At 43.9% G+C, this 13,162-nt stretch overlaps 1 protein-coding gene across 1 annotated transcript; it reads left to right on the forward strand.

Moving 5' to 3' along the window:
- Positions 1-707: 707 nt before the first annotated feature.
- LOC121567490 (beta-secretase 1) lies at positions 708-12,834 on the forward strand. Its single transcript, XM_041877569.2, has 9 exons — positions 708-1,691; positions 8,202-8,290; positions 8,459-8,675; positions 8,999-9,136; positions 9,385-9,519; positions 9,827-9,928; positions 10,197-10,346; positions 10,948-11,119; positions 11,526-12,834. Exons 1-9 carry the CDS (start codon positions 1,377-1,379, stop codon positions 11,768-11,770), a joined length of 1,563 nt encoding a protein of 520 aa, XP_041733503.2. The 5' UTR covers positions 708-1,376; the 3' UTR covers positions 11,771-12,834.
- The last annotated feature ends 328 nt before the right edge of the window (positions 12,835-13,162 follow it).

Consider the following 13,162-nt stretch of genomic DNA (forward strand, 5'->3'; position numbering starts at 1 on the left):
TATCAAGTGAGCGACTGAGACTCAGGAATCTCCCTGTCCTCCTCCCTCAAAACATCAGTGCCACAATGAAATACTGAGCATGTTTTAGGCAATATACAGCCCTTAATACATCACTTTCACTCCATAATGTGCACTAATCTTGGTCAGAAGAAATGATATTTTACCCTCTTGGTTTTTCCTTCCCTTTCTCGACTTCTTTCTTCCTCTGTGGGACAAGAGGATTCAAACGTTGTCTCTCTGTCAACAGCGCATTGTGAACTAGGCCACCATTGCAGGAAAGACATCAGCTGTACCAGTGAGAGAAAGGACCTGGGATGAGAGGAGGGAATTTCTTCCATAGTTCCATTACTACAGATCTTCCTACAGTAGCCCACATTCTCCTTCAATATGTGTCTGTCTCTCTTCATTATTTCTCAAAGGAACGAAGTGAAAATGTTCTGTCATGAGATCAATCATGGATTGTGTCATCTTGGGCTGGTGATTTTAGATATGACTTTTTACAGAAAGCACACAGCTTTAGGGAAATTAATTGTTTAAAGTGAAAAATATTGTTATTCAAATTATGTAAATAAAGACCTATTTAAAATAATTTGCTATTTTACTTTATCATTTATTATAGGCTATTTTTATTAAAGGCTCTTTTTTATTTTATACCGGTGATTAAATAGAAAAACTACTATACCCATAATGCTCTGTGCACTCCTATTTCCCGACTGAGGTTGTGCTTGCAGGGAGATGCTCAGCTCAGTTACAAGATGATGCAGGATTGATGGAGGAGGCGGGGAATGCGGGAAGGTAGCGGAGAGAATGCACAGAGGAGAGATGCGGATTATGGTGCCCTATATGACAAGGATTTTTGGTCGTGTGACAGAACGATGATCGGACGGGTAACGGGCCTCTGGATTGTTGATATTGGGACCTAAGCCTTTTTGGACAACCTCTAATTCATGCGTTTAACGATTTATTTTATTATCGGCCTATATGCGCAGTTGTTGATTTCATTATACTGAATTTGATTGTTTTATCGACAGCTATAGGCACATGGATATTTCTGTCGTTTATCTAATATTTTGTAAATTGATAATTTTTTTCTCCATTAAATTGAGGACAAGGTGTATGGTCGCGGCAGCAAAGCGCTCGATACCACACCATCTATAAACACGGACAGATTTTCAAATCAAAGGGACTATATTTTAATAAAGATGTCAACACTATTACATTATGGCTGCAACTGTCAATTTTTGTAGCATCAGCGTTTAATCTTGGTGCTATAAACAACAATTATGCAGCATTTCTAATGATGCCAAACTGAAAGGAGACGGTCGAGTGCGCAAATTAAGTGTCCTAAAATATATAGCCTAAAATAACATTTCAAAATGGAGGCACTCTGTCCTCAATGGATGGTATTTTTATGGACGATTGTCAACCTATTTGTGGGTGTCAGCTTCGGCACCAACGAGGCTGAAGTTGAACCAAACTCCTCAGGCCCACTGGCTATTCACTTCCCACTGCGGCAGGGCCCTCTCTCCGAAACCCAACCACCGCATTTGGCCCGGCTGCGCTCCTCGAGGGCAGCGCAGAGGCGCAGAGCGGTCGGTGGCATCAATTTCGTGGACATGATCGACAACCTCCGTGGGAAATCTGGACAGGGATACTACGTGCAGATGACAGTGGGTTCACCGCCACAGAAGGTGACACTCTCCCCCATCTCTCAATTCAATTCAAAGGGCTGTATTGGTATGGGAAACATATGTTTACATTGCCAAAGCAAGTGAAATAGATAATAAACAAAAGTGAAATAAACAATAAAAAATTAACAGTAAACATTACACTCACAAAAGTTCCAAAGGAATAGAGACATTTCAAATGTCATATTATGGCTATATACAGTGATGTAACGATGTGCAAATAGTTAAAGTACAAAAGGGAATATAAATAAACATGGTGTTTGTTCTTCACTGGTTGCCCTTTTCTTGTGGCAACAGGTCACAAATCTTGCTGCTGTGATTGCACACTGTGGTATTTCACCCAATAGATATGGGAGTTTATCAAAATTGGATTTGTTTTCTTTGTGGGTCTGTGTAATCTGAGGGAAATATGTGTCTCTAATATGGTCATACATTTGGCAGGAGGTTAGGAAGTGCAGCTCAGTTTCCCCCTCATTTTGTGGGCAGTGTGAACATAGCCTGTCTTCTCTTGAGAGCCAGGTCTGCCTACGGCTGCCTCTCTCAATAGCAAGGCTATGCTCACTGAGTCTGTACATTGTCAAAGCTTTCCTTAATTTTGGGTCAGTCACAGTGGTCAGGTATTCTGCCACTGTGTACTCTCTGTTTAGGGCCAAATAGCATTCTAGTTTGCTCAGTTTTTTTGTTAATTCTTTCCAAGGTGTCAAGTAATTATCTTTTTGTTATCTCATGATTTGGTTGGGTCTAATTGTGTTGCTGTCCTGGGGCTCTGTGGGGTCTGTTTGTGTTTTTGAACAGAGCCCCAGGACCAGTTTGCTTAGGGGACTCTTCTCCAGGTTAATCTCTCTGTAGGTGATGGCTTTGTTATGGAAGGTTTGGGAATCGCTTCCTTTTAGGTGGTTGTAGAATTGAACTGCTCTTTTCTGGATTTTGATCAATAGGCGGGTATCGGCCTAATTCTGCTCTGCATGCATTATTTGGTGTTTTACGTTGTACGTGGAGGATATTTTTGCAGAATTCTGCATGCAGAGTCTCAATTTGGTGTTTGTCACATTTTGTTAATTCTTGGTTGGTGAGCGGACCCTAGACCTCACAACCATAAAGGGCAATGGGTTTTATAATGATTCAAGTATTTTTAGCCAGATCCTAATTGATATGTCAAATTCTATGTTCCTTTTGATGGCGTAGAAGGCCCTTCTTGCCTTGTCTCTCAGATCGTTCACAGCTTTGTGGAAGTTACCTGTGGCGCTGATGTTTAGGCTGAGGTATGTATAGTTATTTGTGTGCTCTAGGGCAATGGTGTCTAGATGGAATTTGTATTAGTGGTCCTGGCAACTGGACCTTTTTTGGAACACCATTATTTGAGTCTTACTTTGTCTCTCTCTCTATCATTGACACGCCCATTCAGTTGATTCTGTGTGACGTTTTGCTCACCTGTGCCCTATATCCTCTGCATTGTGGCACGTCAAACCTACCCTCCTATCAAACCTTTGATTAGTGGAATCAGGTGTTTAGTGGTAGGGCAAAAACAAAAATGTGCCTCCCTTTGGGTCCCAGGACCAGAATGAAGAAACACTGGCCTTGTTAAACCTTGGTAACCTGGCCTCTAAAATGGCAGATGGTGACGACAAAGAACAACAAGAATAAATGTGTGTGTCTCTGTGCATGTGAGAGAAGGGAGAAAGAAGGAGAGAATGAAGCCTTTAATTCTGCAGAGAGGGGGGGGGGGGGGAGGGGATGATTCCCAGTATGGTGCATCTAAGCAGCTGCAGGGTACAGACTGGCACACCAAAGGGATTACTGTGTGACAGAGCCAACGTTATGCCCTGCCTAGGACACTCCCATTGTGCCACTAGGAGGAAAACCATCACTGGCTTCCATCCACTCACTAACATTTATACTGAACAAAAATATAAACGCAACATGCAACAATTTCAACGATTTTACTGAGTTACAGTTCATATAAGGAAATCAGTCAATTTAAATAAATTCATTAGGCCCTAATCTATGTATTTCACATGATTGGGCAGGGGCGCAGCCACTTGGGAGCCAGGCCCAGCCAATCAGAATGAGTTTTTCCCCACAAAAGGGCTTTATTACAGACAGAAATACTCCTCAGTTTCATCCGCTGTCCGGGTGGCTGGTCTCAGACGATCCTGCAGGTGAAGAAGCCGGATGTGGAGGTCCTGGGCTGGTGTGGTTACATGTGGTCTGCGGTTGTGAGGCCGGTTGGACATACTGCTAAATTCTCTAAAACACTTATGGTAGAGAAATTAACATTGAATTCTCTGGCAACAGCTCTGGTGGAAATTCCTGCAGTCAGCATGCCAGTTGCACGCTCCTTCAAAACATGAGACATCTGTGGCATTGTGTTGTGTCACAAAACTGCACAAGGTGCACCTGTGTAATGATCATGCTGTTTAATCAGCTCCTTGATATTTCACACTTGTCAGGTGGATGGGTTATCTTGGCAAAGCAGAAATGCTCACTAACAGGGAGGTAAACAAATGTGTGCACACAATTTGAGAGAAATACGCTTTTTGTACGTATGGAAAATTTATTTTATTTCAGCTCATGAAACATGGGACCAACACTTTACATGCGTTTATATTATTGTTCAGTATAGAAACATTGATACAAATACAACCATAGAGATTGATCCAGGATTAATAACTATGTATACAACACACTAAAAGATACATAACAAAATATTTCCCTCATGTAATAGAAGGGAATTCTATTACCATATTACTTTGTTACAGTAAAACAAACCAAACAAATTGCCACATAGGCCTACTGTATAGACTACTATAAGACTCAAATGTGTGACTGTTACAGTAACTTCAAGATGTAAACCAGGGGCTGGATGTATCAATCGTCACAGAGTAGAAGTGCTGATCTAGGATCAGGTCCCCCCATCCATATAATTGTATTAATGAATTGTGATCTAAAAGGCTAAACTGATCCTAAATCAGCACTCCTACTATGAGACGCTTCATACATACGGCTCCTGATATAATATCTTCTAAAATAATAAATGAGGTTTGCGACAGGGATTCTAGGCTTCTGCCAGAAAGAGGAAGTGTAGCAGGGTTGTAGCAAGTCCGAGGTGTGTGTGTGTGTCAGGATGCAGCCGGGCCAGGCGTCTCGGGTGATGTGTGTGAATTGAAGCAGGATGCGGGCAGGACAGATCAATTGTGAGGCGTCAGCGTATTCCTCAGCAAAATACACCCGCTACACTACAATCAGAGAGAGAGAGGAAGAGAGCAGGCCAAGAGGTTGACTGAGGGAGAGTTTATGCAGGTTAAAGTTAAATTACTCTTTACAGTACTACCTCATAATACTGAGGTGATTCTTTATTTATTTCAATATCATATAACATGCAAATAGTCCACACAGACTGTTATGCACAATCTCTTTAGTAACCCTCTTTGATTTAAATTTGATTTGGGTTTCCCCCACAATTCATTGCAATGAATCTGTGTTTGCATGGCTTGGTGTTTTGATGTGTGTGGAGGGGGTGAATGTGGTGTGGTGGTAGGGCAGGGGCGTCATGTCAGCTAAACCTAGGGAATGGATGGCAAAGGGACATTCTCCTCCAAGGAATGTTTATCCAATTGAAGCTAATTTACTGCATTTCTACACAATTTAAAAACGCTAAAATGCAAGTTGGAGAACAGCAAAAACAAGCAAAAATGAGTCCAGACATTATCACCTTCACATCAGTCAATAGGGGACTTAACATTCTAGAAACCAGTGGAGGTGTCACGCTCGTCAGGGAGAGAAGTAGACCAATGCGCAGCGTGTTGAGCGAACATGATACTTTATTATATTAAAGCACAAAACCAAAACAATAAACGACTCGTGAAGTCCACGGTGACAAAGACCGACAAGGAACAAAAACCCACAAACACAAAGTGAAACACAGACAGTTAAATATGGCTCCCAATCAGAGACAACCAGCCAAACAGCTGACACTCGTTGCCTCTGATTGGGAGTCACTCAGGCAAACATAGAAACAGACTAACTAGAAACACCCAACATAGAAACAGAACACATAGAATGAACACACCCTGGCTCAACATATAGAGTCCCAGAGCCAGGGTGTGACAGGAGGCTGCTGAGGGGAGGATGTCTCATTTTAATGGCTGGATTGGAGCAAATGGAATGGCATCAAACGCATGGAAACCATTCCACTGATTCCACTCCAGCCATTACCAATTAAGGTGCCACCAATCCTCCTGCGCTACAAACACTTCATACAAGAATGAGCTGCTATGCACTGGCTCAGCACCGGGATTAAAACTCTAGTTTAGTTTCATGTCAAGTCAAACAGCAGTTACCTAGCCAAAGCCATCTACTACAGCCATCTTTACCTCTGCACTGTTTTGAGAAAAAGTTGTGCTGTTCCCTGCAGTGATGCGCTCTCCATAAAGCCAGCCAGCCATACAAACAGCCTTCCCCCCTGCTCCCAGGTGTCTGCATGGTCCTAAAGTCAGCCCTCTGTTCCGTTAAACTGCATTTGCCTTTTAATAGGTTGAACAAATAATTAGTAGCCTATTTCAATAGTTTTTGTTTTCGCCATACCCAATTGACACCCCTGTGATAAAGGGGTTAGAAGATGACATGGATATGTTTTGGAACAGCAGGATGCATGTTATGTGTGTCTCAAGTGACATGTTTGTGTTGGTGGGAGTGTGTGTGTGTGGGACCAGATGAGCGACTAAGGCAACAGGCTGGGGGTTCTTCCAGGCGCACAGTCCTTGAGGCTCTTGGCTCTGCCACTGAAAATAATAACTTTCCTGGACTGTGTCCCAAATGGCACCCTATTCCCTATACCAAGGCTCCCCTACCCTCTTCCTGGAGATCTACCGTCCTGTGGGTTTTCAGTCCAACCCTAATTTAACACACCTAATTCTACTTATTAGCTGCTCAACAAGACCTTAACTAGCTGAGTAAGATACGCTAAATTAGGGTTGGACTGAAAACCTACAGGACAGTAGATCTCCAGGAAGAGGGTTGGGCAGCCCTGCCCTACATAGTGCACTTTATAGGGAATAGGGTGCCAGTTGGGGATGCATCCCTGGATATTTCAGGAGCAGATCTATTATTGATCAGGGTCCTGCTGGTCACCAGAGAGACAACATGGCTGCCAGTCTGATTGACTCACTGACTGCGCAAAATGTGATACTCACACCGAAAGGAGAGGGAAGGAGGGAGACAGAGAGACAGAGACAGAGAGAGAGACACAGAGAGAGAGACAGACAGAGAGAGAGAGAGAGAGACACAGAGAGAGAGAGAGAGACAGAGAGAGAGAGAGAGAGAGAGAGAGAGACATAGAGAGAGAGACAGAGAGAGAGAGAGACAGAGAGAGAGAGAGACAGAGAGAGAGAGACAGGCAGAGAGACAGAGAGAGAGAGAGAGACATAGAGAGATGAGAGAGAGAGAGAGAGAGAGAGAGAGAGAGAGGGCAATCTGAGAACAGCCTAGGGGTTGGATGCAGAGGGAAAGAAAAAGAGAAGGTCATTTGGAGCAAAATAAACCAATACATAGCAACTATCAGTAATATAATGCCAGGAGGTGAGAGGGAGAGAGAGAGAGAGAGAGAGAGAGAGAGAGAGAGAGAGAGAGAGAGAGAGAGAGAGGGAGAGACAGAGAGAGAGCGAGACAGAGAGAGACAGAGAGAGAGAGACAGAGAGAGAGCGAGACAGAGAGAGAGCGAGACAGAGAGAGAGAGAGAGAGAGAGAGAGAGCGAGAGAGAGAGAGAGCGAGACAGAGAGAGAGCGAGACAGAGAGAGACAGAGAGAGAGCGAGACAGAGAGAGAGCGAGACAGAGAGAGAGAGAGAGAGAGAGAAAGTGACTAAATGGCTGAAACTATCAGTAATATAATGCCAGGAGGTGAGAGGGAGAGAGAGAGAGAGAGAGAGAGAGAGAGAGAGAGAGAGAGAGAGAGACAGAGAGAGAGCGAGACAGAGAGAGACAGAGAGAGAGAGAGACAGAGAGAGAGAGAGACAGAGAGAGAGCGAGACAGAGAGAGAGCGAGAGAGATACAGAGAGAGAGAGAGAGAGAGAGAGAGAGAGAGAGAGAGAGAGAGAGAGAGACAGAGAGAGAGCGAGAGAGCGAGAGAGAGAGAGAGAGAGAGAGAGACAGAGAGAGAGAGAGAGAGAGAGAGAGAGAGAGAGAGAGAGAGAGAGAGAGAGAGAGAGAGAGAGAGAGAGAGAGAAAGTGACTAAATGGCTGAAATGAAGAAGTGTTTTTAGCAGCAGCTGCAGGGAATCGTTTTATGAATAGGCATGGCTGTCTCCAGGGTAACAGAGATAGTGTCCTTATTATCAGTGTATTTCAATGTATTCTGTCCTTTAACCCTGGAAGACGCAAGAACGCACCTACATACACCACATATACCTACTGAATACATGTGACATTATATAGGCCTAGCTTTGGAAAAATGGCCAGTGAATATGTAATATGGTTTCATAACAACTATGTTGTGTTTGTGTGTTTGTGAATCAGTTGAATATTCTGGTGGACACAGGCAGCAGTAACTTTGCAGTAGGGGCAGCTGCTCACCCTTTCCTCCGCAGATACTACCATCGCTCACTGTGAGTAAAATATGTTTTTTGAATAAACTATCCCTTTAAATATGATATTAAATATGAATCCCATTGAACAGTGAATCTCAGTGGAATCTCTCCCTTTTAGATGACCCTGCACATACTTCCCTTAGTGGACTTATACAGTAAGCACCTTTTCTCCCCTGCTGTTCATAGGTCTAACTCCTACCGCGACCTTGGGCGCAGTGTTTACGTACCCTACACCCAGGGCCGCTGGGAGGGCGAGCTGGGCACTGACCTGGTGTCTGTGCCGCACGGCCCCAACACCTTGCTCCGTGCCAACATCGCTGCCATTACCCAGTCGGATCGCTTCTTCATCAACGGATCCAACTGGGAGGGCATCCTGGGCCTGGCCTACGCCGAGATCGCCCGGGTGAGAGGGGGGGGGGGGGAGAGAGAGAGGGAAAACAGAGAGGGCTGAGCAGAGATTGCCTGGGTGAGAGTAAGGGAGGGAGGGAGAGAGTGATCAGCTAGAGGGTCACTGGTGAGGGTAGAGAGCCAGCGCTATACAGGAATGTGGAAAATGCACGGTGATGGATTTGTGGAGATACAATGTCTGTTTAGGCTTGTTGTCAACAAGATGGCTAAAATGACCACAGGATTGTTTTAGATTTTTTCCCCCCTCACTTTAATATAGTTATCCTTTTCCCATCTTTAAATCCTTTCTAAATCCTCCCACTCCCCCACTCTGTCTAGCCTGATGAGACGCTGGAGCCTTTCTTTGACTCGCTGGTGCGGCAGACCCCCGTGCCCAACCTGTTCTCCCTGCAGATGTGTGGCGCAGGGTTCACCCAGAACTACAGCCTGGGCAGTGCCACCGTGGGTGGCAGCATGGTGAGAGAGAGATATAGACATACAGTAGATAGGACAAGGCACAGACACATTTTCTGTTTGAGGGAAATACACAGAAGTGGTGTGTTGTGTTAGTGTAACCAAGAGGGTTATATATAGAGATTGTATGTGCCAAGCAGTTAGGTCTGTATCGTTTCGTTATAATCTGTATTGCAAAGGAAATATGAGATGGAAAGAGTGTTGAGAGTTTGGACCCAGCCAATGAAACTGTCTGATTGCTGTTTTCTTAGATCATTGGTGGAGTGGATACTTCTCTCTATGTTGGGGACCTGTGGTACACCCCGATCCGCCGGGAGTGGTATTATGAGGTCATCATTGTGCGCATTGAGGTCAATGGTCAGGATCTCAACATGGACTGCAAGGAGGTGAGATACTGTAGCTGATGACCCTTTAATCAAAATTTTCCTCCCTATTTCATTCCACTTTCTCTTTAATATAATATATGCCGTTTAGCAGACTCTTTTATCCAAAGCGACTTATAGGCATGTGTGCGTACATTTGAAGTATGGGTGGCCCCTTCTATTTTTATATTTTGTTTGCTCCTGTATTCTCTTTAGTTAACACTGAATATCTGTCTGTTGTTTACCTTTTATCACTAATAATGGTGCGGTAAGTGACAGTGAATAAAGAATGACAATTTGTTTCCTCTCTCTTGGCTTGTGTCTCTATCAGTACAACTATGATAAGAGCATTGTGGACAGCGGCACCACCAACCTCCGGCTCCCTCGCAAAGTGTTCCAGGCAGCCGTGAAGGCCATCGAGGCAGCCTCGTCTGTGAGTCCATCCTCACACCTTTTCTCATCTCTCTCTCACTCCCCCTCTCTCTCTCTGTTGTTTTGTTCTCTCTCTTCTTTGTAGCTGCTAGTTTCAACTAGTGTCATGTGAAATCCCCTTTCTCAGGTTTAATGTCTGTAATAGTTTCATAGCTATCATCTTTCTCTAGTTTCTGCAATTGCTAAATATTATTTCTACCCCCCCCCCCACCCCCACACACACACACATGCACACACACACACGCACAAACGCCATGTCTCCCTATCAGACGGAGCAGTTTCCCTCTGGGTTCTGGTTGGGGGAGCAGCTGGTGTGCTGGCAGGCTGGCACCACCCCGTGGCACATCTTCCCTGTCATCTCGCTCTACCTAATGAGTGAGAACCGCAACCAGTCCTTCCGCATCTCCATTCTCCCACAGGTATGTATGCACACATGACTGTAAGTCGCTTTGGATAAAAGCGTCTGCTAAATGGCATATTATTATTATTATTATTAGGTAAGTGTCTGTCTGTGTACTTACCTGTCATTGAATACAATAGATCTTCATTATTCAATTCATCAATTCAATGAGCTAGTGATGATCCTCTCTTAAACTCCTTTCACTTTTCATTCAATTTAGATGTGTTGAGAACTACAGAGAGTATTTGACGTATGTCATTCCAATGAGAGACTGGACCTTGGAGATAGTGGTGATTCATATAATCACTGTTTCAATGGCAATGAGATAGAAGTGGAGAGCAGCTTATATTGGGACAGTAGAGGCAGCTAGTGCTGGCCTTGAAGCTTCGACAAGCAACAGTTAACATTGATAATAAAAAATGTGAAAGTAGTGCGTATATACCTCACTCATGCACGGACTGGTTATGCATGCTTACACCAAACCCAAACTGCATAGACAAGCACAAAAAAGGGCTGTGAGCTTATTAGCCTATTGCTATATTTCTCCTGGCTTATTCTTACCATCCATTGTAGGTGTTCTCTGCTGACTGATGTCCGCTGTTTCTTTGTGCCCCCTGCAGCAGTACCTGCGACCCGTGGAGGATGTGGCCTCGGCCCAGGAGGACTGCTATAAGTTTGCCGTGTCCCAGTCCAGCACGGGCACCGTCATGGGCGCCGTCATCATGGAGGGCTTCTATGTGGTGTTCGACCGCCAGAGGAAACGCATCGGATTCGCCGTCAGCACCTGCCATGGTGAGGGGGGATAGAGGGAGTATGAGAAGGCGGGAGAGGGGGAGATGGTGTAAATATATATATATATACACTGAGTGAACAAAACATTATGAACATAGACTGACCAGGTGATCCCTTATTGATATCACTTGTTAAATCCACTTCAATCAGTGTAGGTGAAGGGGAGGAGACAGGTTAAAGAAGAATTACGTTTAGGGTTAGGAGCTAGGGTTAGTTTTAGGGTTAAGGTTAGGTTTAGGGTTAAGTTTTAGGTTTATGGTTAGGGTACAGGTTAGTGTTAGGGGTTAGGGAAAATAGGATTTTGAATGGGACTGAATTGTGTGTCCCCACAAGGTTAGTTGTACAAGACTGTGTGTGTGTGTGTCTGTATGTATGTTGCTGATCGATGTGTATTTCTATGCCACAGTGCATGATGAGTTTCGCACAGCCTCCGTCGAGGGGCCGTTCCATGGCGTGGACCTGGAGGACTGCGGCTACAACATCCCGCAGACGGACGAGTCCACCCTCATGACCATTGCCTACATCATGGCGGGCATCTGTGCCCTCTTCATGCTGCCACTATGCCTCATGGTGTGCCAGTGGCGCTTCTCCCGCTGCCTTCACCCAACTGGATCTGGGGACTTGGCTGATGATATCTCTCTCCTCAAATGATAGAGAGGCATGGACATATAGTACACAGGAAAGGCAAGCCTACCAGAAATGGAGATGGAGGCTTTGCTTATTGTTGTTGAGGGCGCATCAGCCTCATTGAGTAATGCAGAAACAGATTAACATGTAGGATGGTGTTGGTTGTGGCTTGGGGAGGTAGCACAATGACCAAACAAGCCAATGGCCACTTACTTTGAATTCATCAAAGGTGGATATACCAGCAAGCTGGGTTAAATGGCCTCCTGGATTCAGTGGACAACTTTATTGATATAAGGGCATGATATAAATATACAGTACGTATAGGTGTGTGTGAGTGTTTGTGATTGTATGAGGTGTGTGTATATGTATGCATGTATGTATGAGTGTTTATGGTTTATGGATCACATGTACAAATTAGGTGATCTAGAATTTAAAGATGGACCTGATTATTGAATATATTTGATTTGTTCGATTTTACATCAACAGTACCAGCTAAAGAACGCTAATCATGAGTGCTAATTGGGTGAACTTTTCAAGAGAGTGAAATTAGCACTCAAAAATCAGATGCAATTAACTTTTATGGTGAAGCCATGTTACTTGGTGTGCATTAATAAGCTTAGATTATGTATTTAATACAATTAATATCAGATATGACACTTTTATATGGCTCTTGTTGATTAAGTTGGTGCATTACCTCACTGCTAGTGAATGCACTAATTCACACAAAAAGAAAAACACGGACACACACACACGCAAGGATTCTCCCACACGTACAGAGGTCTTCAAAACCTCCAAACAGCTTGAACATCTCAGACAACCCCTCAACAGCTTTATACAAAAACTCACCGACACAGACCCGGACAGTATTCATGTAACCCCAGTCAACTGCACTATCCCTATAGTGCGCTTGAATATAAATAGTTTTGTTATTTTATGTAAATTAACACAATAGTAAAATGTCTCAATGAGGGACAGATTCTACTTTCATCGACCTGCTGTAAATAAATCTGAAATGTATATCTGTCAGATGCACCTGACACTGCACTGACCACAGACTACGAATAAATAAAGTAACAAATATAACACAATCTGTGTCCTGACATTAATTCCCCTTCCCTGATGAGACATCAGGACCTATAATGGCACTGTTGTTTAAATCAATCCTGCGTCTTGTATTGCCACATTTCATGTAGGTTGAAAATAGTCAAGATATCTAAGTAATGGACCAAATACTGCAGTATCATGATTAGAAGACCAATAAGTTGTATTTTTCAAGAATATACACTGAGTATACAAAACATTAAGAACACCTGCTCTTTCCATGACAGACTGACCAGGTTAAAGCTATGATCCCTTATTGATGTCACTTGTTAAATACACTTCAATCAGTGTAGATCAGGGCTGCCCAAACCTCTT

Source organism: Coregonus clupeaformis, chromosome 6, assembly GCF_020615455.1.
Source record: "Coregonus clupeaformis isolate EN_2021a chromosome 6, ASM2061545v1, whole genome shotgun sequence".
Lineage (NCBI taxonomy): Eukaryota > Metazoa > Chordata > Actinopteri > Salmoniformes > Salmonidae > Coregonus > Coregonus clupeaformis.